The 27,646-nt window shown below is 37.8% G+C and overlaps 1 protein-coding gene across 2 annotated transcripts in view; it reads right to left on the minus strand.

Moving 5' to 3' along the window:
- Nucleotides 1-424: 424 nt before the first annotated feature.
- MSH3 (mutS homolog 3) overlaps nt 425-27,646 on the minus strand; it is a 107,492-nt gene continuing 80,270 nt past the window's right edge. For both annotated transcript variants that reach the window (XM_015849792.1, XM_015849793.2), the window contains exons 20-24: nt 25,971-26,128; nt 7,452-7,638; nt 7,123-7,252; nt 4,788-4,962; nt 425-988 (exon numbers count right to left, since the gene is read on the minus strand). In XM_015849792.1, the coding sequence (XP_015705278.1) occupies nt 880-988; nt 4,788-4,962; nt 7,123-7,252; nt 7,452-7,638; nt 25,971-26,128 (759 nt within the window). In that variant the 3' untranslated portion in view covers nt 425-879. The remainder of the gene's footprint in view (nt 989-4,787; nt 4,963-7,122; nt 7,253-7,451; nt 7,639-25,970; nt 26,129-27,646) is intronic.

Below are 27,646 nucleotides of genomic sequence, written 5' to 3' on the forward strand. Positions count from 1 at the left end.
TTATTTTACTGAAGTTCTTTGCAACTACAAGAAAAAAAGAAAAACTAATTAGGACACCAAATTCCTATGTGAAATTTCCTTGAAAATTGAAAATAATAATAACAAAAATTAAGTATTTCTATTTTTTTCCAGCTTCATGCTGGGATTTCAGTTGCATAGTTTGAATCACCCATCTCGGCTCTTCTTGCCATATTTGGAGTAAAAAGGAAGTGGGCAGGTGTGAGAATGAAGGAGAGGGAAGCAGAAATGCAGACAGTGCACGTTTTGTGTTGCTGCTTTGGAAGTTACACATTGCATCACCATTAATGTCATCAAGTAGGAGAGAGACTCTCCCATCCAGCTGCATAATACACACGTTCTTAAATTCATTGTGTACATCCAGCATAAGGGGTGCTCTGCATAAATGATATTAAATGCATTAAAATGAAGGAAAAAACAAACAGTTTATTTGTTCTTCCCTTTTGCACATTGGTACAGCACAGCCAGGACTCAGTTACATTTTCATAACACAGAGAATTATTTCAGTAGAAATTGAAGTACAATAAAGTTTAAAATCCATTATTTTATTTATAAAACATGTCTCTAATAATTTACCAACATAATTTCCCATGTTTTCTATACAAATTCTAAACTTAATCCAATACCATTTTGCAATTAGGGAAAACATTTCAGGGAAGGAATATGGAGTGAGAAAGTTGCTATCAGGCAGTGGATGTGGATACAGGGCACCTTATCACAGCACAGCATCTCTTATCTCTGGAAAAGCAGAGAAGCCAACTTAATGCACCTACAACTATATATGCACCGACAGAATCTATTACTCTCCAGATTCATATCTTCTATCTGCAGTATTTTCCATCTTTAAGTGTGATCTGAGGGTTAAAATCTGTCCTTTCTTTCATCTCCAGGTTCACACATATTTCTCCATTTCTGTAGTTCCTGAGCATCATTTATTTTCCATGCTTTGGCAAAAGACTTCAGCTTTTGTCTGGGGGGGAAAAAGAAAGTCAGTCAAAATATGGACACGCTTTCAAATTAAGTACCTCATTCCTTGAAAGCCTTACAGTCATCTACAAAGTTGTACACAGTCAAAAACAGCATTCTGCATTGCTCAGAATGTTGTATGATCTAAAAGCAATCAATGACCTCATAGGTATCCCATCTACAGCACAGTCAACACTGTAATTTTACAAATAACTTACTGTAATTCACAAATTCAAGATGAAATACAACACCCAGCAAATGTGAATCATTAAATGAATGCCTGTGCAAACCACAAAACACCTTTAGTTTGCACATTTCAGATTGCACGTTTCTAGGAGCTGTGCAAACGAGGAATCAGTAAAAGGGGTAACACATGTCCAAACTCACTGAATACATGTATCTTTCCTATTTTCTTTTCAAAACGTTTTTCAGTATCAGAAGGACTGATAAACACTGTGGCAAGTAAACAAGTCATTTAAAATGGGTTAACAGACATTCCTGATGACAAAGATGTCAAGACTGGACGGAATTACTCAGTGGATTTTCTTAAATAAAATGAAAGTGATTTAAGAAAATAAGACAAGGCAGCTGGCCTGTGGCTGTTGTGTGTGACAGTCCTTGTATACTGCTATGAACAGGTCTGAGTTTGACTCACATGATAGCTTTTATGTCCTATCACTGATACACCACAGCAAAGCTCATAGCCATTTTAAAATGTGTTAATGTATCTTTGGAGAGGAGGTACAGAAAAAAATGTTGAATCATAGAATGGTTTTGGTTGGCTGGGACCTCAAGAATCATCTAGTTCCAAGCCATTGCTTTGGGCAGGGCTGCCAACCACTAGGTCAAGCACTAGATCAAGCTGCCCAGGGCCCCATTCCACCTGGCCTTGAACACCTCCACGAATGGGGCATCCACTGACTCTCTGTGCAGCCTGTGCCAGGGTCTCAGCACTCTCTGCAATAAAATCCCCCCTGATATCTAACCCAGATTTCTCTTCTTCTAATTTGAAGCTGCTCCTCCTTGTCCTATTACTATCAGACCATGTAAAAAGTTGATTTCCCTCCTGATTATAATCTCCCTTCAAACGTTGCAAGGCTGCAATGAGGTCTCCCCAGAGCTTTCTCTTCCCAAGACTGAACAATTCCAGCTCCCTCAGCATTTCTTTGTAGGAGAGGTGCTCCAGCCATGTGAGCATATTGTGGTCTTCTCTGGACCCTCCCTGAAATCTCCACATTACGGCAATAACAGAAAGTAAAGAATAGGCAAAAGAGAATATAACTTTATAAATTACTTATATCGAATGAAAAAAAATAAGAATTGTGTGATAGAGTGATTGTTAAGTCACCAGCCACATTTGATAATCTCTGACTTGCCACTGACTGGAGCTCTGTGTTCATGCAGGTGCGTGAAGACCCCCACAGAGTTCACACAAAAATTAACACTGAAGAAACGATGCAGAAGACATCCAACCCAGCACTTCAGCAATGGCCCTGTGCACAGCCCTGTCCATCATTCAAGAGGGAGGTGGATGTGATGACCTTCATGTGGGGCTGGTGCTGTGGGCAGCAGAGCTGCAGCCTCACCCCGCTGCCTGAAGGAAGCACCCCCTCCCTCCCACACGTGTCCTGCCTGCTCTCCTCACACACCGGGAAACTGAACTGGTATGGCAGGGAGTGAAGAAAAGGGATTTTCCAGCTGGACTGAATCTGAAAAGCTGCACACCCTGGAGGGGCAGGAGGCAATGGCCTCAGCCATCAGCCGGGGTGAAGGACCCGCTGCAGACATGGATGACAGATTTATTCTTTTCTCTTTAAGAATACCAGCAAACTGCACACCAAAATCTAAAATACAGATGGCGGCGCACATACGGAAAAGCTGAAAAATGTCACACAATTAAGTCCTGTAATTACACTTAGCCACTCAGCCCTAGTCCTACCCTTCCTTTGCACTGCAGATCACTCTTCTAATGACATCATCACATACTATTTTCACTGCTCACAGGTTCTGTATGCAGTTAACTACATTTTTTGGCAGTGGAGGCATGCTAGAACGCTGTCTCTGCCCTATGATTTTGACAGAATGGAAATTACACTGTCATATTCTATTACTTCTCTTCTAAATTACATTACACAATAACTCTGGCCTTCCAGCTCACATTCTCACCTTTCTAGAAAGTATTTTTTCTAGATCTAGAATCCTATATACCTCCTAGCAGAGTTACAGCATTGCTAGTAGTTTGACATTTTACTTTGGTAAATTATGGACCACTATTTGCAATGAACAAAAGCTACCACATTATTTTTCCCACAAACTGTCATGCGTCATCCATACAGGTGTTTTTCTTTTTAATTTTATTTTGCTTCCTAGAAATGGATAAAAGCCAGCGCTGAGCAGTACATATTAGTTAGCATCAAAAGAACTGTTTGCACCTACAAATAACTAGGCAATAAAGTTTTCTTTTACAGAATTCTTCTACTGTGATTTGCTACGACCATCAGGCAGCAAAGACCTTGACTTATTGTGTTCCCAAAGGACTACCTGAAAGTTCCTGATAGGACCTGCATTGAAAAGAATAGCAACAACAACAACAAAGGTGGAAATGCGTATGAATACTATGCATGTATTTACATCTCAAATATGTACATAATGTTACAGGGTGTAAAAAGGTGAGGCTATTAGATACACATGAATTTTCCTGAATAGCTGAGTATGTGAGGCACACACGTTTCTAAATGAAACCTGGTTCTCAAACAAATTCTAAAATCTCAACTATCAGTAAAATCTGCTGTGTTTGGGGGCACTCTATAGTAAATATTTAGTTTTAAGTTAAAATAGCAAAAATACAAAAATAACAGCATTCCTCTCTACATTACATGCACAGTGCTCCAAAAGTAATGCCTCATGTTTATTTCCATGGAAACTACAAGATACAAAGAGCACAAGAACATTACTTGGTAGAGAAAATTCTCAGCTCCAAAACACTCTTTTTCAACATAGTCACCGCCATTAGCTATGCATTGTTGCCTGCAATGAACAACAGCCTGCACTGTTTGGTCTCCATAAACAAGAGTCAATGAACCTCTGTGAATGTCATTTTTTCTGCATGGAGAAAAGCAGTGATCCACCTCTGCTTTATATGTACTTCTGTGTCAGACACCACTCTGTCAAATTGCCCCTCTGCTGCCATCTGTCACACACCAACAACATTTAACAGGATTTTGGTGAGAAGGTTCAACCTCTACTGTCATCCCAGCAACATCCATCTCTGGCATCATGGACCAACATCGTAAATTAGGAGGCATTACTTTTGGAGCAGCCATTGTAGCTTGCAAATAAAATTTCAAGTGTAAAAGCGAATATGTTTTACAAATTAAATCTATATCTTCACCATCATTATTACATGAGAAATGGATATTAGATGTACTTCAGATATATCTGTCAGAATTGGTCCTGAAAAAGTGAATATAATGCATTTTAAAGAATAAGTTTGCTAGGATTTAAGAAGAAAAAAAGGACATTATTCCCAGCTTTATTTCAATATGTTCATGGTGTGTTTTTTTTTCCCAACTGTGATTAAGAAGGTAGTAATTAACCTCTGACACAATAGCTAACTAGAAAATCCAAAGTTTTAATTGAAATTGATAGCATAATTTATCAAACAGTTTAGAAAGTTTTGTCTCCCTTTCTCTTTCCTGAAAGAACATTACATATGTGAAGTAGCTCTCGTGGCTCTTTTAAATGTACATTCTGTGTAATGCTCTTCCATTTACATCTGGATGAAACCTCCTAATTGTTCCCACCTTTTCATATTCACCAATCTCTCTAACTCCCTTGATTTGTGAGCTGCCTTCTTCAAGATTTCTTCGGGAATATCTGCCAGTTTGGCAACATTCAGCCCGTAGCTTCTTGCAGTGACTCCTTTAGTTATTTGATAAAGGAAAGTGATAAATTCAGGATTCTCTTCCTCTTCAGATCCTAAAAAATAAAACAAAAATCAGAGTCCCTCTATTTTATTAATAATGTGTAGTGGTCCAGTGCCTGAAATACATGACATTACAACTCATGTCTATGCAACAAAATGTCTATAATCCTGCAGTCAAGAAGTCTATCACTACAGCACAGCAAAATGTTTGCTGCCTGCCCATAGGCTAAGAGCTCCAGAAAAAGCTTATGGAATCCAAATGTACAAGCAGTGGATTCTTCTACTCCATGGCAATAAGATGAAAATATAAGAGCCAGCACAATAAATCTGATGATTCCCTTTCCTCTTCAGGCATCCTCTTAACGTTTCTGCACAATCTAGGGCTGGTGTTAGGAGCAGAAATAATATGGTGTCAGTCACTGCCCTTCATTCTTCTGTTCCGAAAATGTAGGTTTTTGGGAAGTGGAGATTTCCATAAATGATAATGACTCAAGCTGATTTGATCTGAATGTTCCAAGCCAGAGGCTGGCAAAAATTGTGCCATAAACCTCATCTTTAGTAGAACAATTAAAGCATTAAGACAACAGACATGGGAGCTGAGAATACAGGCAAAGTAAGAAATGTACACGTTGCTGTTCTGACGTTGTGATATTACACCTGTTGTGCTTTCTGGAGTTTTAACAGTGAAGACTACATATGGCCTGAAGGTTCAGGCCAATAAGCATTGAAAGAAAGAAGGCTGAAGCATCGTATTACAAAATAACGTACAGGGTTTCAGAGAAACAGTAGATAGGGAACAGTATGTATTGAACATCATCTTATTTGCTGGAGAATACCGGAGATGAACATTTAGTGCTCTTAACCACAAACATCAGCGCTACTAGACGGCGTTCATTTAAAGACAACAGTACTTTGAACAGCCTGACCTCTAGTTAACATGTATTTCAGCGATCCATGCTTTTAAAATTAAATAGAACATAAAATCCAAAATTTCCCCCCAGATAAAACTCCATCCAAAGTTAAAGAGTTTCTATGTGAGTACAGGTTTTAGTAAGTAAACTTTCTTTTTAAATTTCTGAGAAGTTTAAAAAGAGATAGATTATTTTATTTATGTACAGTATTTATTGGCAATACTAGGCACCCCTGCCTGTTTAATTCACAGCCTAGAACTTTTTTCACAACCGAAGAACTTTGTGTAGGAGAAAGTTCTACATCACAGATCTGGTTTAAGTTTGGAAGCCATGTGAGTAAACACACAGTGGATAAACCCTATGTTGATTTTCAGAATGCTTTTGAGAAGTGTCCTGCATCAAATGCTCTCCTAAAAACCAAGCAGCCAAGATCTACAAGGAAGGCCTTTGCCTTTGTAAATAATTGTCTAGCAGACAGGTAATGCTAAGAGTCAGTTCTCACTGTGAGGAGAGACTGAGCAGAGGATCATCGCAGCAGACAGAGCTGCTTACCTCATCCATTAGCAAATAGAGAAAAAGGGTAGGCAGTAAAGTGACAAACTGCAGTGAAAATACTGTCTACTTCACACCAACAGTCACAAGAAGTGTCACTGTGACTCTCCTGCCTGATAAAAACAAAGATGAATGGGACTGAGATAAGCAACATACAAAATTAGGCACGGGACTGAAACAGTACATTGAGATTATTCCTCCGTCTCTTTGAATTCAAGAACTGGGATCATCAACTGAAACTACATGTTTCAAAACAGTCTCAAAATGAACAAGAGGAGGTGGTTCCTCTCACAATGCAGTGTTCAGTTTTGGAGCTCTTTGACACAGTAGGATGAAGATGCTAAAAGTATACATGGATACAAAGGGAGATAGGACTTTGTTAAAAAGAAATCCAAAGATTCAAAAGCAAACAACATAAAAACAGACCCCCTCCCCCCCTCCAACCAGCAAATGTTTGCAGACAGTGGGCTCTTTTATAGAGAGCCGCCATATGTTTGATCCCTAATCCCTCCTCCTTAATCCTCTGTTATTTGGCTACCGTGAGAAGCTGGACGCTGGGCTGGGTGAATCTTTGATCTGACCTAGCTCAGTCATCCTTGCATCAACTGTGAGAGAGAAATTATTATTTAATTTTCAAGTCCCTAAAATTGAAAGTATAGACTGACACTTCAGTGTGTGCAGTATGTAGAGGCTACCACAACTTCTGCCTCTGCCTGAAATACCAGAATAGCAAATGAATTTATACTGTACCTTTCTGTTCAGCACTTTCTTCTTCATTCACCAGGAAAGCCATATGATAATTACCAACTTTATCTGGATACACTTTTTCTAGCTCACAAACTGAAGGGTAGTGGGTGACAAACAACGTTAGTGACTCCACCTACAATAGAGAGATTGACACGCAAGGTTTAATTTTTTTTCAAACACAACATAGCATTGGTATTCTTTATACATAAGCCCCTGCACTGAGTTTAGACATAGCACATTTCTACAACAGTGGAACACGGACCATATCAAAGTCAACTTACAATAGTACAGGCTGAAAAAGTGTTCACAAGCACGTCAGATTGACTACTTACATCTGTAATAAAATGTTCAAGCGTAGCATAAGCAATAGCAATTCCATCATGTGTGCTAGTTCCTCTTCCCAGTTCATCCAAAATTACTAGTGATCTTGAAGTTGCTTTTCTTATTATCTCAGCAGTGTCTGTCAGCTCTTCCATAAAGGTACTTCGGCCTTTGTAAATGTTATCTGCAGCGCCCATTCTGCATTGGGATATGAAGCAAATCAATATATTGAGTTCAAGATTGGGCCAGATACAACGAAAAAAAGATCATGATCATGAAATCACTTTGCTATAAATCTCCTGTTGCAGGAGCAAAAAATCAGGCAAAACATCCACTTTCCTGAACAAGCTTATGAAAAAAAACAGCAAAAGCAAATGGTGTAGATGAGAGGGTGTGCTCTGAAGGACTGAATGGTCGGGAAAAAAACAATTAACATACCATTAAACAAAAGCCTGCATGCATTTCTCAAGACATCAGTTCACGCAGACCCCATGGTCTTCTGGGGGAGTTGAGACTGTAAGGACAGCAGGGAAATTTTCTGTGCCATCTATAATGTAGTCTCAAGGCAAGACAGTAGTGTACTGTCAAACAGACAGTAAATGCGACATCTCACGGCAGCTACAGAAACTGGGGGTAAAAGGGATTGCAGGCAAGCATGTGTTTCTTAGCTCAGAATCCCTCCATGTTGAGAAGCTGCACAAAGTGGTCAGCTCTTCCCTTTAAAATGGACCCTGACAATCCTGACTTGTCAGCTCATTAGGACTCCAGCAAATGTAGCTGTAAAAAGGTTATTTCCCTCTTGGTATGTAATTTGTGTATTTATAAATGCTACACCTGCAGTTATCAAATAGGAGCACTCCCATGAAGAAATACAGTGGAAACTCATTTTTCCAGGTATTTGTGCATTCAGCAGATAGAACAGTTAGGTCCTTCAAGCACTATAAAAATAACAATTTCTTCCAATTACAAACTTCAATATGATTTTTCTCCTCATCCATTTCTGTAATGTTCCTTCAACTTACCTCCTCTGCTTGCCACAGAAATGGGCGTGCATGTACACACACATTCTGTCATGCCCCACACAACACTTTCAATGCTGCTTCAGGCTCATGTAACCTTCAGTCCCTGCATTTAGTTTCAAATGATGAAAACACAGTTTTTACCCCAGAAACCTGATAATATGTTTCAGTATGTTTCTTTTCTTGTGCAGGTTTCCTTGCCTACTCAGCAACTACACTGTCTACCTGCAAGGAAGAACATTCCCTTCCTCCATATATACTTTTCAATTACATTAACCACATCGCAATGTCACTTCTGAGATAGCTTATGATTAGCAATCCACTGTGCTGTGCTGTAAAAATGGGTTTGTTCGCTCTCATCAGCCAACAATATATTTACATACAAGCCACACTGATTTAAGGAAAACTGACTCACAGGCTTAACATATTACATTTTCAAATATAACAGTTGGCCACAGCGGTATTTAAAGCCAATCAAAACCTGAAAGAGAATCCCAGTATAGCCTTTTTCTTTCAGTCTTTTGCAGCATCTCTCCAATGTAATTGCTTTTGTTGCCTCCAAAGCACTAGCAAGATTCTCATCTGTTTATGAGTATCTTATAATTGTAAGAGTAATTGACTACCAACACCACTGACAAACAGGTTCAACACTGTGCAGTTCTGCTTGCTATATATCCTCCAGTTCCTATCCTGAAAATGCGGCATTGTGACATATGAAACTTAGCAGTAAGCAAATCTACAACTATAAACAAAGTAATTTGGGTTGGAGATGGGCATTATGACACAACGTGCACATCAAGTACTTAGGTTTTTTTTAATGGCTATGTGTTTGCATACACACGCAGTGGGTATACTCCCACATATTCTAATAAAAGGTGATTTTGCACATAACTCAGTTAAATTAAAGTTTAATTAACTTAAATATATAATTCAGGATACTGAGATGCTGTGAAATTAACATTTTATTAACCATTCAATACTGCAATCTCTTTAAATGCCTTAAATATGTACCAGGACAGTAAGAACAGCAAACATGCTGCTGAAGTTCTCACTGTCCTATAACCTCCCCAGGACATTTTCTACTTTGGTTCACATACCACATACTATTGCAAAATTAAACAATCCCCACTTACTGCACTATGTCTCAGATCTACACAGAAGAATATAAATTAGACCTGCTTTTAACGCTGTGAACTACAAATAAGTTTGCCAGAAAGATAAATACCCTTCACATCTATAAAATCCACGGATTTTATAGTCTACAAAATACCACACAGTTACCATGGGTAACTTTAACCTTAGTTTCCAACCCTGCATTAACAGTATCAGTACTTCAGCATTTTTATTGGGCTTTTCATTCCAGAGACAGCACCTACTTATCCAGTCAGTCTGTTCAGCACCTATGAAGGGTACAATGAGTGTTCTCAGTTATGTTTCTCTCCTGGATTGCATCACAGAGCCCTCAGAACTGTTTAGTCATTTTGAATCTAGTTTGCATTTGTGAAAATTTCAGAACTTCCTTGTTAAATGCTTAAGCTATAAACAGAAATTAATATTATCTTTATCTGGGACAAAACAGACAGGGATCTCCTGGGAAGTGTCCAGCAAAGGGCCACAATGATGATCAAGGGCCTGGAGCACCGCTCTTATGAGGAAAGGCTCATTAGAAATGACCATTTGATTGGATACATCACTACATTAGAAAACAATGCAGTGAAATGTGCCAATAAGTGGCCCTTACTACAGTGATACAGACACATTATGCATTATCCAAATTTTCTTTGCTTACCTCTTTCCTAATTAAAGATACTAATTTAAAAAAAAAAAAAAGAAAGAAAGAAAGAAAAAAGAAAAAGATGGAAAAAAGCATACAATAAAACAGTTGCAAACGAAGACTGTTAGAGCAAAACACCACCACTCACCCTCATTAGCTTTATCTGTTAAAGCACCAGCTGCTGGAAGTGGTGACATAGTTAATATGAAAACTTCCATTTCTGCTATAGAATTTCTAACATCTACTTTCAGGAAAATTACTTCATTCTGCCCACGAAGAACATGCAGACATCCGTGAAAAGTGCCTCTTTAGTGCTGGCAAGAGATCTATCACTTCTCTACAAATGCAGTTTGGCTGCAAACCACGTGCTATAATGTCTCTGATAACCAACCAGATTTTATAGAATTAAAACCTCTTCTTCTTATAATATTCAACATATTTGATATGTAAAGAAAAAAAATGCTGGGAAGCATTATCTTTTTTCAGCATTTGGCTTCAAGTGCTGAGCATTCTTGCCTAGAAGCTCAGTAAAAAACAACAGACACAGTATTTACATCAATTAATTTTTTGAAGGATAAATTACATGATAGGCAGTGCTAGCTGGCTTTATGTAAATCAGTTAGCTCTACATGCTTAACCTGTACGTGACCCGTCAGAGGAAAAGATACTGATTTCCTGTTTTCAGCAGGAGCAGCATTTTAACCTGCGTTCTTGAGTCAACACATGCACACAACAGTGACCTTTTTCAGATCAAGTGCACGCTGTTCGGGGAAGCTCTCCTATCACATTTTGTCCTAAGGGGCTCTACAAATACTGAGGATTTGCTAATGATAAAATATAAGATACCATACAGATACCTGTAGAATTAAAACAGCAAAATTGTTTTTCCTTGTATGAATGCAGTATCCATTTAAAATTACTTTCAGCAGTCATGAGCTCATACTGCATTTAGAGGTGCTGTGTGGCTCTCACTGTTACCTTCAAGTCTGGTGCTTTCAAACCTTTGATCAGTCGGTCAGGTTTAAGTCCTGACAGCCATTCGTGAAAAATTAGTATGGAGGGAAGAAATGAAATTGAGGCAAGTGAGCTCTTCTTGGAGATCCTTCACTCAGCGCTCTGCTATTGCTGCTCTCAAAAACCACAGTGTCCTGGAGAAGCACAGACTTGCAAACCAGAGATGGCTTGCAGTGGCTTGCAGTGGTGTGACAACATTATTTTGGAATAGATAATAGAGGTCCCACAGAGAACAGCATCTACCCTGCACTAGCATATCTGACTTAACAGCCCCAGTATGTACATTAAACCTGAAGTGGCCCCAATGTGACAGAAGGCAGTAAAAACGTGAACTTCTCAAGCAGAGAAATTCATCTGAAACTTAGAAGCTTCTACCTGAGGCTTTTTCCCCATGTTTTCTTTTAAAACAGGTTACCCAACGTGCTGTGTGTTGATTTAGTTCTACAACTGAAAACACGGTATGGACCCCAAATGCTTTAACATTCTTTTGTGTTAGTCTGAATGCCTTGCAATACTTGGGAAAATGACCAAGCAGGGGCCTGAGGTCACCTGGTGGTAATAAAAAGCAACCAGGAAAACTCAGAAGTTTAACTTTCCAGAAGTACTACTTTCACATGGCTTCAAACACAGCAGTGCCATTTTTCATTCCCAGTTTGTTAAATACTTATTGAAGAAAAAAAGAAATTTAAGTGTTTTTTCACCTTAACTGTAGAAAGGTGCTCCTGCCTAGAAGCTCATCCAACTAAAATACTAACTGGAGAAATGAAAACTGTTCCTATTACAGAATAACAAATCCAGTTAATGTAGAGTCTCCACACATTGCCTCTGCAGTAACTGCAGCTCTCAAGAAAAGGCATTCAGGTTTCTAGGCATGGTTTAGTTTTTAAGAGATCAGGATTTGAAATCAGACTTCTACTCAGAATGTACTCATAGTCAAATTATTTATTCATCAAGAGCAACTAACACTACGACAGAATTACTCTTTTCCCTGAACTTATCTCAGATAGAAGGTGTAGAATTACATGCTCTCAGCAACGACAAAGACATTCCTTCTCTGACTGAAAGAGAAAAACACAAACAAAATATAGTCATAATGTGACTTTACAATTTCACTCACTCTCTTCTCAAACAAAACCCTTCAAAATGTCACTTCAAAGCTCACTGTATTTGAACAGGTGTTATTTAAACTAAAATAAGCATTTTGAAGAAAGAAAGGAGTAGCTGGGGTCTTGCCTTAGAATTTATCCCACTGCTTGCACAGGGCTTTTCTCAGCAATATGTTTTTGATCAGCAACACAGTTACTCCTTTAAAGAACAAACAAACAAGCAAACAATTTCCTAACAACTTCTTCATATTCTTTTAATTTTTGCAGAAAACACTCTTCCCAGCTGAAGTTTCTTACTTGGTCTCTGCACAAAGAAGTTGGAAAAATGTGAATAATAAACTGAAGAAAATGTTTATGGGAATGTCTTGTTATTGATCCTGATATGAATAGAAGGACACACCATCATTTCTTTTCAACATCTAGGTTCAGCTTCTCCCACTGTTCTCAGTTCTCAACTTTCTGTTAGGCACCAAGCTGTAAATTTAATTAATTGCTGTTTTAAGAGACAAATTAATGGCAAGATTTAATATTAACACATTAAGCTATGGGGCCACTTTCACACTCTTTTCATATTCCTCAAGAAAATATTTCAAACAAAATAAAACACGCCCTCTTTACTGCAAACAACATTTCAGATTTCTCATGTTAAAAACTGGTCTGCCAAGAAAATGAAAACAGATGTCTTAAACTGAGGACTGTCAGGTTGAGTACTGCAAGTCTCTCCTACCAACACCAAATACCCAACACTATCAACCAGAATGATCAATTTGTTTTGCCCATGACAGCAAATTGAAACCCTGGGTATTTTTGAAACACTGAGCCCACTAATGAGAATTTCACAGTGCTACTATATGAGTAACCCAAGTCACACATTCTAACTCCTGGCTTATTTCTATTCTACAGTGACAATTTGTCTGGTAATCCTTAGAAGACAGCGAGCTTGCAAGAGTTCACTGGCAAGAAACTAATGTTTCACACTCCCCCACAAAGTACTGGTAAGTCATTTACTTCATTTCCATCAATCTATTGCTTATTAAAACAAAAACTGACAATAACAGAAAACATACAGAAATTTCAATTACAGAATTTAATCCAAAAAAAAAAAAAAAAAAAAAAAGCTCTTTTCCTAAGTATAACAAGATGCACCGTTCAGGATGGTTATTATTTTTGTATTGTTCACAGACTGCTTCCAAAAAGCAAATGTGTGTGAAATTACATGGACAAGAGCAATAGAAATTTGGATGTGCTCATAACACAAACTTATTAATAGCCAACATGCATGTACATGGTCAACAGTTTCTATAACTGTTTATTAGCAAATTAAATAAATATCCATGGTATGTTACCTAATTTAAAAGAACAGTTGTTGAAAAGCATGCATTACACTGTCAAAATAATTTTTATGTTGTAAATTGCTGTAGAGGTACGATATTCCCAACTACTGACAAATTAATGAAACTAGTAAAACCTGCAACCACTGGTCCAAACTGATATCAAAACTCAGTTTCACAATCTCGCTTTTATCGTTTTTTTCCCATGTCATAGAATCATAGAAACACAAGGTTGGAAAGGACCTACAAGATCATCCAGTCCAGCTGTCCTCCCATCACCATTGCTACCACAAGCGCTAAACCACATCTAGTAGCTCCTCAGAGCACCTCTTGAACACTGCCAGGGACGGCGACTCCACCACCTCCCTGGGCAGCCATTCCAGTGCCTGACCATTCTCTCAGACAGAAAGTTTTTCCTTATGTCATTAGGTAAATGAAGTAGCCAAAACAAGCCATTGCATAGCGACAGCCTGTTACCTTTTACTTCTAGTCAGCAAATGTGTGCTGCACATACTAACACCGTAGTACATTTGACAAGATGAATCTAACAGATGGGCTTTCAAGATATGATCTGCAATGTTTTTGCGGGAAGCCATGGGAAATAAACATCCACGGATTGCAGCGAACATTCAACAGTTTAAAAGCTTCACATCAACTGACTGAACCGGGCAGGACTAAGTTCAGAGGAGGCAATGCCAGCCTTATCAATACAATCACTGAATGATCAGAACATAATCCTCTCGCTTCTGATGCTTTATAATGCAACAGATGTTCGACTGTTCTTGGGAAAAGCTTGCACCGGGCTCCCCATTCAGACTGCAAGGACTGGCAGTGCAGGCAGTGTGCAGTGAAAGGCCAATACTCAAAGGAAAAGAAGTTTTGTGAGGGTCCCATTAATGAACAGAAGCTCCAAAACCTGACCCTGATTTCTCTGTAGGAAACATTTAGTTAACATGTAGTTAACAACATCTACATTTTATTAACGGTCAAGAGAAAGAACAGATTAAAAATACAACCTAGTCAGTGCTTATGTGCAAGACACCAGTGTCAGCCCAAAGAAACTGAAAAAAAATGATGAAGACAGAAGACACAGCTTTAAAACACACATAGGTTTACACTTACTACTCCTTCCTTTGAGTATTGGCCAAGAGATTCCACTGAGGGAACTCAAGGTAATTAAGTTAATGTTCACATGTAGCCGAAGGATTGAGGCCAAGGGAGGATTAAAATGCAGGAACTATAGCAACAGACCAGGGACAACAGCTGAAGTGAACTTTTCCCCTTTAGACCTGTGGACACTAAAGAAAATCCAGTTCAAATTGTGAGTAGGTTAAATTCTAGCCTGGCTGAGTTTCAGAAAGGTAGGTGCCACTATTCCAGGAACGAAGCTTCAACCTGACTGTAAAACAGCTGGTCAATTTCATAGGCATTTTTTTTCTTTCTTTTCCCCCTCCATATACCATTGTAACCCTATCAGTTTCTTTTCAAGGACAGTGCAATACACAGTATACCTTTTATTTTTTCCTTTAATTATAATTTATAATTTCTGAAAATGATAATGATATATATTAATATTATAAATTTTTGTATTATATAAAATATATTTTATATAATTATATTTATAATTCTCCCTCTATATTTAAATAACCACCTTTTATTGGCTTAAATGAATTTTCAAAGTTGATTTAGAACCCTGTAAAAAACAGCTGTTTAAAGATTTTACCAAATGCCACATGTGTTCTGTTAAATAAACCAATACTACTTGTATGAGATACAGACCAAGCACTGAAGATACATTTTACTATGAAATGAACTTATGAAGCTAAACTAGCCATAAATATGCAGAGCATTGCTTAATTCCTCTCTGTAGAGTTACATTACGCTGCTAGATGTAGCTGCAGTTCAAAAGCACTCCAGATAACCAAGATAAAACTTTTCCAGAAAAACAGAACAAAAACACTTTTATTTGAGCAATGTTAACTACAACTTTTTCTCTTTGTTTTCTCCACATGATAGAAAATGGGTGCAAAGAATATAATACAACCCTTTTCTTTTCCCTCAATAATTTACCCCAGAAGTGTAATTATATGAATGCAAGCATAAATGAAAAGCTTCAGTCATTTTTGTTATTCTGGCAATAAACACATTACAATTAAGCAAGAACAAAATGAAACAAATTACTGTGCTTCAAAGAAGGAATACTTCTGGAAATTACTTTTGGGTCTTGACAACTCACAAGTTCTGTTGTTCTGACTCTCACTGTTGCTTTCCAGAGTGATACAGACACCAAAGCAACACTTACTGAGCATAACCACATAGAAAACTCTGGTGTGAACTTCTCAGTCACTTGGGATTGTTTATTGTGAATGGTTCCCTGCTGTTTTGCAGATACACAATTTGTGTGTACATTTTTTAATAAACATCAGCACATTTAAATGCACTGGTGTGAAAAGACGCATTTGTTCTGACATTTTCTGACCCTTATCTTTCAGAGGGTAACTGCACGTGCACACATAGAATCTACTTTCTTCAAAGGAAAATCCAAATCTGAAAAATAGAATAAAGCTTCAGTAAAGCTTCTGGCCAAAAGCAGGCAGTATACAGACAAGCAGCTCTGCTAAATGATTAACTCCTCCATAGGTTCTCTTCAGCATTCTCAACCAATTTCTGTATGACAAAGGATGCCTGCAGACTGCCTTGCCAGCCACTACTGTCACCTCAGAAATGGAATTTCATAGCTTATATTTTATGATAAATATGTGAAGACACTAGCTGAATCCTTATGCCAGGTTCTGCGATCTGATATTTCTAGGACTGACAGTAAGACTAATCTCCAATAATCCTACCCTGTAAGCCTTGAAGAAATCAATAAAGTTTAATAAAGCAATAAATGCAGCCAAAGAATTTTAGAGATTGGTAACAGGTCTTTTGAGCTAAGAACAACAAAGTTCATAACATGCTATAAAAATAAAAGGTTAGAGGCTGCTCTGGCAAAATACTGCAGAGACTGCCATAAAGGACAACTTATTATTAAATATGTGAACACATATAATCTATGCCACTCCACCCCAGTGATCTCATTCATTTCTGAGGCTGTGACCAGTAAAAGGAGAATTCAGAGAAAGGCATGGCAATCCTGAAATGGTAATAATGCTGAAACACCAGAGGAAATAAAAAACCCTTTCTTTAAGTCACATACACATGAACTCACATATAACTCCAAAGCATGCCTTATTTCTCCTTAAAGGTTATTAGCAAAAAGCAATCAATTTAGCTCCCTAGGGGTGAAAAGCAGTAACATCATATTCCACTTAGAACAAAAGACCAAAATCAAGATGGGGGATGCCCATTTAAAGCTTAAAAGCTCTCCAAGTCTTTCCTGCATGCTGATAACTATTTTAAAATGCCATCAGCGTGCTTCCCCTTCAACAATCAAAGTTAAGTGCACAAGTGCTGATCTGGATGAAGGATACAGTTCTTTCTGCTTAGTGAAATCACCAGGTAGGAAGAGACTTCTAACATACAGTGTTTCTAAACCATTTTCAAGCAGGCAAACTCCTGGGCATTCTCTTTGCATGTAAGGCTCACCCATGAAGCAAACAATGAGTAAATGGCAAAGAAGAGAGCAAACTGAATTCTAGCCGTAACAAACTGCCCTGTTTTTCAAACATTACTTGCCTGTCACTGTGCAAATAGCACAACTTCTGCTGTGAAGCTCTGAAAAAAAAAAAAAAATGGAATTTTTTATTTACCCTATACAATAAGCATCAGTGATTTTTTTTCCCTGTCTTCTCTTGTGCTGCCTTTCACCGATCAGCTGGTGAAAGTGGAATGATATAAAGAGCAACATTATTTGCCCAAGTACAAAAAGCTGTGAAGTTTCAGAAGGTATACCAATGGAACACTCATTTCTGTTAATACTGACAAGCTCTATTTCATTTTTGTTCTTATGTGACTGACTTCAGGTTTCAATGCATTGTGAAAAGCACCTGGAAAACATCTTCCATTCAATCTCTGCTCTGATGGAAACATTTTCTGCTTCCTTGTTCATATACCACACTATGCTGTGCTTTCCAGTTTTCTCGGGACTTCTTACAAAATACACTTTGAACAGGCTTTGCAACATTTAGGCTGTTAAAGTAAATCATGCAGCTTTAAAGACCTTTCAGACTTTAATGATACTGACATTCCAATGAAGGAAATTAAAAATAAATACAAACATCCAAAATTGATTGCCCAAATGCTTGCAGGTACTAATAATGCATTGGTTTTCCATCATTACTTTTACCTGTACTAAAATCTGTAATGATGCCATAAGTATGAACATTTTATCCGGTTAAAGAAGAAATTGTTTGTTTAGAGAGAAAACAGTGAGTTTGCCTGTTAGTTTCTTCCAGCTCCACACACTTGAGAAAATAGTAATATGAGACTGGCAAGTTGTCAGAACTAAATAACTTTCACAGTATTTCAGGAGGTAGCACACAAATTTCCTTTATAAGGAACCTTTTTTGAAAGTCAGCTCCATCATTTAGCGATCAGACAGACATTTTGCATAAAACTTTCCCTATTTCCTTGCCAGTAAATGATCTTTTAGGTGCCAATTCTTACAACATAAAGACAATACCAGAGAAAGCATCTGCAATGGCTCTAGTGCCTTAAGCAAAACAAAAAAAAAAAGTTACTTCAGTATATACAAATGCCCTTTCCTCTTTCCTCTTTCCTCTTCAGGTATTTGCAGTGTGGATCCCATTGTACATCATTGGCATGCAATGCTTTAGCTCCCTGGATGATGAAGATGAGAAGAGTCAGACACATCACTTATGGAGAGATACAAACACTGCTTTTTCAGATCTGACATCAAGTTCACACCCATGTGAGTGCACAGTTCTCACAGATTTATATAGAATAGGCCCACAGGTCAGATTTGCAGATTTGTGAATCCATTGGATATAGTATCAGCAGCAGTAAGACTTTACAGGGAAAGTACTGTCACCAGTGGCAAGAGCAGCACAATGCACTGAGTTATCCATTTTGAGAGGCTCTGTGATGAAATGTCTTGGCCTTCAAAACAGCCTCATACTGACAAAAATATTACATTTCATCAGTGCCACCATGTTAAGCAAGGTATACGTAGCAATGATGCCATTTCATCTTTGGATGGGAGTGCACAATGTAAGTTGATTGTCTGAAAGGGTTGAAAAAATTGTTGCTCACATTTTTGAAAGAACATGGAGGGCAAAAGGAGATTTCATTTTTAATCCATTCTGTTTCTTAGAAGAGAAATAAAGGTTGTCTGGTCAGCACTACTGGTGTTTTTCTAAGTGCCACTATTGATGTCACAATAAATCTGGCTCATTGGGATAAAAAAGGCCAGTTTGGAGTGAGAGGCCAGTCTGGGGCAGTCTGGCACTACCTGTGAAAAAGGGAATAATGTGAGATGTCTGTTCCTGGGTAGATGCAGACTATTCAGATGTTTTTCTAGACTCTAGAAAGACTGGAAAGATTTGGGGGTAAGCACCAGCCGGCGAATTATATTACTGCATTTCACAGGTTGTGAAGAAATCATTGATACTGACATGGATAGGTCCTCAAATCCAATTTTCTATAGCAGGAGGTGATCTTTAGTCATTGACTCTTCTCAGTAGCACTGCTGTCATTTGCAGAGATTACAGTTCTTTCCCATTAGTGAAACCATTGCTAAACTCAGGATCACCTTTCCTTAGCAAGGTCCATATTTGGAACTGGATCTCAGTGACTGCAATTGAATAAAATGAACTGACTGAGGCCCATGGCAAAGGGGCCTAATTCATACGGCTCTGCAACTTTGTCATGCTGTACATAGACACGAGGATCAGCTGCCTGAAGATTTTTGTACTCTGGCTTTAGCTGCATGAACAACTACTAGGCCTTTTCAAAATTATTACATTAGATAAAAAGACAGACAAGAAAACACCAAAATAGCAATGTAATTGAAAATCACAAATCTACCTGCTCTGGTGTTCACTTACAGCCATGTCTGTGTGAAAGACCCTGTGAATAGACAGGTAAGTACAATCTAGAATAATTAAATCTTCCTGCCTGCATTGAGGTGAGAAGTGACCTGCTGTTTTCACATTTTATGACATGCAGAGGAATTTAATCATCTCCTAACAACAGACCTAGGAATCAAGAATTCATCTTTAAAAAAAAACACAAAAAAACCCACAACCAAATCACCTGTTACAGGGATTAAATGTAGGATAGAGTCCTGTATACCACAATACAGATCATGTGATGTGCAGTCCATACCAAGACAATTACCTTAAAGTGCTGGCAACCCATATGTCTTACATAAAACGAAAGAAATTAAACTGCTGCTTAGATAAGCAACCTACAGCTATCACTTAATAATGTGTATTGCCAACCTCCTCCACTCCTCAGTTTTCTCAGTATACTTTCTTCAACAATTCAAACTCAATTTCTTTGCCATCATGAGGATTAAAGACAGGAAATTCTTCTTTTGCTCCTTACCATTTCTTAGAGTTGGCGGCTGTCTCCTTAGAATTATTCTTTCTACTGGCAGCTTATGATTTGAATAAATCTTGAGATTTTGAATATAAAGACTTCAGTAATTTGAACTACTAATTAGTTTCCTTATTTCATCTTCTACCTCTAAATTGTTGTAATATTCTTTGTCTCTCTCAATTTTGAAAACTGACTCTTATAAAGAGATACTGGTGACCTACAGGAAGTGCATTAAAGGTTTCTAGCAGTAAGAAATTATTTCAATAATGGATCAAGCGGGACCTCTTTACAGGTCAGTTATCCTCAGCAGCTAACGCTGTCCCTTCTCAGTGCTCTATTAGGTCAACAGAATTTCTTTCATTAGTTCCTGTACATGTGCGTGTTCATGCTTGCTTTGTCATTCTACAAAACACACAGAGAGAAATATTAAATTAGTTTCAATGTCTGAGTAAGTAAATTAGTAGAAAAACTAACACAAATGGAAGGTTAATTTAAAAGAAAAATTGAATGCATTTACTGCACAAAGAACTCTGAATGTGAACTTTTAAACATATCAGAGAATTAAACACTCAAATCCCATTAAAAGTCAATGTACTTTGGACAGTGACCTTTACAAAACTCTTCTAAAATTGCTAACTATGATGAAATTGATTAAGTGAAATTCTGAGAGTGAAGGCTGCTTGAAAACATTATCCTTTACTGAAAAAAAATACCACTTACAGAACATCCTCTAAAGACAATGTCCTCCTCATTACTTATCTGTCCCTTAAGTGTATAGCAGAAGATCTGAAAAGTAGTAGCTCAGTTTTCACATAGCTTGATTCGTTAGAGTTAGGGTACTATGGTTAGGCTGTGGTTGGACCTGATGATCTTCTAGGTCTTTTCCAACCTGGGTAATTCTATGATTCTATGAAGAATTGAATATGGATATGTAGAATTTCAAGTGAGAGATTCATTCAAGCACTTTTAGTATAAAACAGATAAATTAATCCAAATACAGCTTTAAATAAACACACAAAAATACAGATAATTAAATATAAAGCAGACTTTTTACTCTGCATTTCACAATTCCTTCACATCCTCTTGCTAGGATGAGGATCAAAGCACCGCAATGGAAGTAACAAGACTGTTTTTACAAATAAGAAATGGTTGAATCTGGGGATAATCCACAAAAACACTCAGAGACTTACTTAAGAAGTAGTAAAAGAGAACAAGAGACTGGAAGAAATTACTCTCACCCCTCAAAGTTTTCAATTAACAGACTGGTAATAGCAGATCATCTGGGTTTGGAGGCATTATGAACTGAAAGGATCTCTCCCTTTCCTCCTCTTCAGAATGAAATTATCAGCTCTACTCTGTATTTTGCCTGTACAACTAGTAATGAAGATTAATCATTTCTATTTTCACTGTATCTCTAAGTAAGAAATTTCTTTTAAACTACTTTTTTTCCCACCAGCTTTAAAATGCTTAATAGAATGCAGTATTTAAAGTCAATTTAAAGATGCCATAATACATAAATACTAAATATATCCAAAGGAATAACCATAGTAGCAACCTTTCAATCTCCATGGAAACCTTACTTAAAACACAATATATAAATCCTATGTGAATGGTAATCTCTTAAACCTATATAAATTCACTCTGGGAAGATGCAGTATACAAACAAAAAAGATACTGCAGTATAAAGCCTCGATATTAAAAAAAAATTAGCAAGAAGTATAACTGCTGGTGCTCCTGATGCACGGAACTTCTCACATAGTCAGCCTGTAAAGCACCCCTCGCAGCAGGAGTGCTATGCTAATAGCAGCATCTAGAAAACAACACACCATGGCAGCAATGAAAATAACTTGGAAACTGACATCTTTCTGTGCAGTGTTTTCAAAAGATTAAAAATATACCAAAGTTGTCAACCACAAAATCCCATTTTCCTTTGAGATATCTGTGGCCTGAGGTGGCAGTGAAGAAAGGATGCCTGCATAACTCTATCCCATTAAAACAATAACAGCAGATGAAAAAATAAATAAATAAAAAATAAAAATAAAAAAGCTCAATTGAGGGTGAATTCCAGAAAGAGCATGAGCTCTTTTCAAGCTCATCCCCTAACAGCCTAACTGTTGAGAGTTCTTGGCAAAAGCCGAGGCCTTACAAATGTAAGGTCTGCCAGTCGAAGCATTAAAGAAACTATGCAGGGGATAGCACGTGGTATCTGAATTTATTCTTTCCTCCAACCAAGCATTATAATGTATAAAGCAGTAATTTCTTAGAGCTAAAAAATACTCTGGATGAAACACCATGTTAACCTGCCCTGACAAACTTGCAAATTTTAAGACATTTCCAGAAGTCAGAAGAAAAAAACAAATAAAATGTCTGCTTCCTTGACAGACTCAGTACACCTTGAGCCTCTGAGCTGTAGAATCTGGTAGAGGTTGAAGCTCATACATATGGTGAAAATGAAAAAGTTAGGCAAAGAGTAGACTAGGCACTAAAGACCGGTTTTTGGCTACGCAACATTACGACGGGACAGAAAAAGCATTGAGGAATCATCCATGCAGGGATTCCAAATGATCATTACTTAAATATACAGACCTAGGAAGGCCCCTATGTTCCAAAGGCAGAAATAAAATCATGATGAGAGAAATCTCTTAAACATTTGTCCTGGAAGGAAAGCAAAGGCCATCTAAACTAACATCCTGTAAATTCATAGCAGATGGATAACGCTGGTCCCAATAGTAACACCACGGAATCACAGAATCACAGAATGACCCGGGTTGGAAGGGACCTCAAGGATCATGTAGTTCCAACCCCCCTGCCTGGCAGGGCCACCAAACATACACATTTACTAGATCAGGTTGCCCAGGGCCCTGTCCAACCTGGCCTTGAACACCTCCAAGGACGGGGCATCCACAACCTCACTGGGCAGCCTGTTCCAGGGCCTAACCACTCTCCTAGTGAAGAACTTCCCCCTAACATCCAACCTAAATCTTCCCTCTTTTAACTTAAAACCATTTCCCCGTGTCCTGCTAATTCACACAAATTCTGTTACACTGAAGAGAAAGGTGTAAATATACACAATTCTACTGATTATCTTCTACAAAAGATCAATGAATATCCTGAGTTTCTGAAGGAATCATAGAATGGTTTGTGTTGGAAGACACCTTTAAGATCAGGTAGTTCCAAACCTTCTGCTATGGGCAGGGACTCCTCCCTCTAGACTGCATTGCTCAAAGATCCATCCAGCCTGGCCTTGAATGCTTCCAGGGATGGGACATCCACAGCCTCGCTGGACAACCTGTTCCAGTGTCTCAGCACCCTCACAGTAAAGAGTTTCTTTCTGATATCTAATCTAAATCTCCCCTCTTCCAGTTCAAAACCATGCCATTATAAGAAGTCCCTCCCCAGCTTTCCTGTAGACCCCTTCAGGTACTGGAAGGTCGCCATAAGAGCCTTCTCTTTTCCAGGCTGAACAGCCCCAGCTTTTTCAGACTGTCCTCGCACAGGAGATGTTCCAGCCCTCTGATCATCTTCACAGCCTTCACCTGGACCCACTCCAGCAGCTCCATGTCCTTCTTGGGTTGGGCCCCCTGAACTGGATGCAGTACTACAAACAGGGTCTCACAAGAGCAGGACAAGGAGGCAGAATCACCTCCCTTGACCTGCTGGTCATTCTTCTCTTGATGCCACCTAGGATACAGTTGGCCTTCTGGGCTGCAAGAGCACACTGCCTGCTTATGTTGAGTCATTCATCAACAAACACTCCCAAATCCTTCTCCTCAGGGCTGTTCTCAAGCCATTCTCCACCTAATTTGTATTTGTGCTTGGGATTGCCCCAACCCAGATGCAGGACCTTGCACTTGTCATACACAAACCAGCCTTTTTGCTTCCTGTTATTCTCATGATAACCACGTAACAAATGCATTACTATTTCTATAAGTAATATATTTTCGGTTCATTGTTGATTAGTCTTAAGCCAATTAGTTTATTCAATTACCAGTGCAATGACAATAATTTAAACAATTAGTATACTCATCTAGTGATCATATTTCAATTTTGACACATCTCATGTTGATTAAAAAATGGCATATCCAGCTGAGAATCAAAAACTAATTTAGATGGAGAAAAATAAATAATTTAAAAAAAAAATAAAAATCAATCAGAGGATTAAGATCTGACTGGCTCCAAATTAAGTCGTCTGAAACCTCACAGCCAGTAGGTGACTTGCCATAATCCTTTTTGACTTGAAATCAAAAAGCATAAGGTAGCATGGTTGAAGAGAAAAGCTTATCAGAACAGATGCAAAAATACCCACTACATAGAGAAAAGCTATGTGGAATCAGAGAAATGAACTGGGAATGGGTGAAACTTGTATATTCAAGGATTTCTTGCTACAGAGGACAAGAAACAATTTGCTCACTTGCTAGTGGGCACATAACAAAATGGCGCTCCTAGTGACCAAATAAATCTTTCTCAATCTTTCTGCTGAAAAGATCATGCTGTAGTGACAGTCAAACATCAAAGGAAAGGGGATACTGAGCTTAAAAGAAATATATTTATGCTCTCTGGCTAGCAATTAAGTTAGTGTGAACACAGAAAGGTACTCTGTGTTCATCTGAAAACAGAGGAGACAAAAATAGCTTTCCAGTTGTTAGCAACAATGGAATGTTTTTTGCTGTAAAATTAATTATGTCTTATGTATCTCTACATTCACTCAGAAGTGCTTGTTCAATCAACCAGTCAATTGCTTTCAATGTAAGTTGAGGGGGAAAGAAAGGTAACTATTTTGAATATTCAACTCCAATTAATTTTGGAACAACAATGCAAGTTCTTTTTTAATTCCTTCAACTGTGTAGCACTGAAGTGCATCAAAGCACTATTTTGTCAATTTTTTAAAATGGCACTGTGATGCACAAGAACACAACGTCTATATATGGTGAAGCATCCCCATATGAGCAATAATTCAAATTCTCTGTTAAAAGTTAACTTTGAAGTGCACTCTGCCATAATGTTTCAGGAAAAGATAATTCTACCACAAGTAATACTAATCTTTATGAAACTCAGAGCCATAAATAATTATCCAGCTAAAATGGTATAACAAACACAGAACTTTAGCTGATTAAAATAGACAGAAAAGAGGAAGGAAACAGAGACTGGATAATCCAGAGCAATACTTGACTATAAAAAGAAGTTAGACTTAATTGTTAATAAATTGTTAATCCTTACAATTTATTCAGCTTTATTTTAAAAAAATGAGACTGATATCTGCCAAGCGAAGTGAACTCCCATGAGTTCACTGCATAGAAGACATACATCAAGTAATACATACTTAAGACTGATAGTACAGGCTACAGAATATAATCAGGCCCAAATTCTCAGTCCCAGATACTGAAAGTATGTATGACTAGGCTGCACAGCAGAACTGAAACGTGATTATCAGAAGTGGCAGCATTCATTTAGAGTAAATATCAATTAGGTATCATGCACTGGAATACTTGGCTGAGACACCCATTCAGACAGATGAAGTTAAATGTCTGAATCTTAATAATGACATAAGCATTAATATTCTTATCTTTGAAAGACTCAAAGATTCCAAAGCAGTTACAGCAGTCAAACAGGCAACCAAATAAATAAATAAATAAATAAATAAAAATAAAACCTAACAATCAATATACATATTTAAAAATGAAGGAAAAAACTGAGTATGCATTCTAACATTCACTTTAATGCATCCCTACACATTCACTGTAGTAACTTTTTCATAAGCAAGCAGAAAATTTCAAAAGATTACCTGGTAAAAATACCATCCACAACACCAACTGTTGACTCCTCTGCAGGAACGTAGGAACCAATCTGTGCCATGACTGTGATCAGTGCAACTTGCTTAATATAGGAACTCTTTCCTCCCATATTGGGTCCAGTTATTATCATGACCCTTTCACCGTCTCTCTGGAAAAACAGAACAGTGGTTAAACATTTTGTCTTCATATGAAGTGTATATAAGAAAGACTGGTGTGTATATATTTTTTCAGAGAAATACAGGACATGTCAACAGGATTAAGTGTTCTCTTTCTATGTGAACAGCTTCCTTCATTAGAGTTCATCACGTTCATAATTAAGTCTCACATGGATAAATCTTCCTAAGATCTCCTCAGGCTGGCAAGAGAGAAGCACAGCAATCAACATTCATTACTCTTGCGCAATGTGGACAGACTGAGGAAAAAATTTCCCTTTCTTCATCCAGGAGCTAAGAAAGTTCTCCAAGAACTTTCTATGAAATTTTCTTAGGAGAAATGGAGAAAAGCTTTTAGAACAGCCAGTGTCATCCTAATTTGACTGTGCTCTGGATTCCTCTCCAGTTAAGAGTTCTTATTGCCAAATGGGAAAAAATCTAGGAGAAGAAGATCTGACCTAAATGCTAAACCTTTCAACAACCCACATCAAAACAGACAGGCCACTACAAGAAATCAAGATGCTGATAAGTTTAGCAATACTTGATTGCAACACAGATGTTGTAATCAGACTGTGCCCAATCTCTGAATGATCGGTGCATCTAATCACTGAAATCCTAAGGAAAATGTTATCTGACACAACAACTCATCTCAGCTGTGGGACTTCCTAATAGTACTGAAACGCATATAAGACTCTAGAAAAAAGAATTCATACTCTGGTGCAGGAAAATGTTATAGAAATGAAAACTCATCTGTGAGCCTATAAAGCTTTCTCAGGGCCTAAATCAAGACTAGGAAATCAGATTATGTAAGGAATTCAGACAATCAGACTTTTCATTTCTACTGGGACATACAATGAAATCCAACAATTTACGATCTAATAAAAAGTCAGCACATTCCCTTTCCCCGTGGGAAGTGCAAGGAAGAAAGGACAAGCTGTGCATAACAAATATTTGCCACACGACTTAGGAAACCTGGAAGTCATCAGGCACCGTGACAATAAGAAAATTACAAAGTTCTCTGAGGAAAAAAACCTTGTGAACTGTACAGATTTGCTTTTCTTTTGGACTTCTCTTCGTGTCAAACAGGAGGCAAATAACAGACTGACAGTGTTATATCACAAACTAGATCATATAGAATAGATATGCAACCACTTATTATGTGTAAATGTTGTCTATCTTTTCCTAAAAACAAACAAACCACAACCAACAAAAAAATGTTCAAAACTAACTTGCAATAAAGTTAAAACACAGAAAATACCATTATCGGGAATAAAGGATGGATGTAATAAAATGCATATGACTACACAGAAACAAAATCCTAACATTTTAGTCTCGAAGGTACAGTTCCAGTAGTGCTGCTAAAACTTCACCAGGGCCATCATTTGGCTCAACACAAGAATATATAGATACTGAAAAGCAGAATGAGTTAATCTGCTAAAATCCATGAGTTTCTTGCTCATGCTTGGTGTTTCTCCAAGGCCTCTCCAAGCATGTTCTGAGATTGGTAGTCTGTC

The sequence above is a fragment of the Coturnix japonica genome, chromosome Z (assembly GCF_001577835.2).
Source record: "Coturnix japonica isolate 7356 chromosome Z, Coturnix japonica 2.1, whole genome shotgun sequence".
Lineage (NCBI taxonomy): Eukaryota > Metazoa > Chordata > Aves > Galliformes > Phasianidae > Coturnix > Coturnix japonica.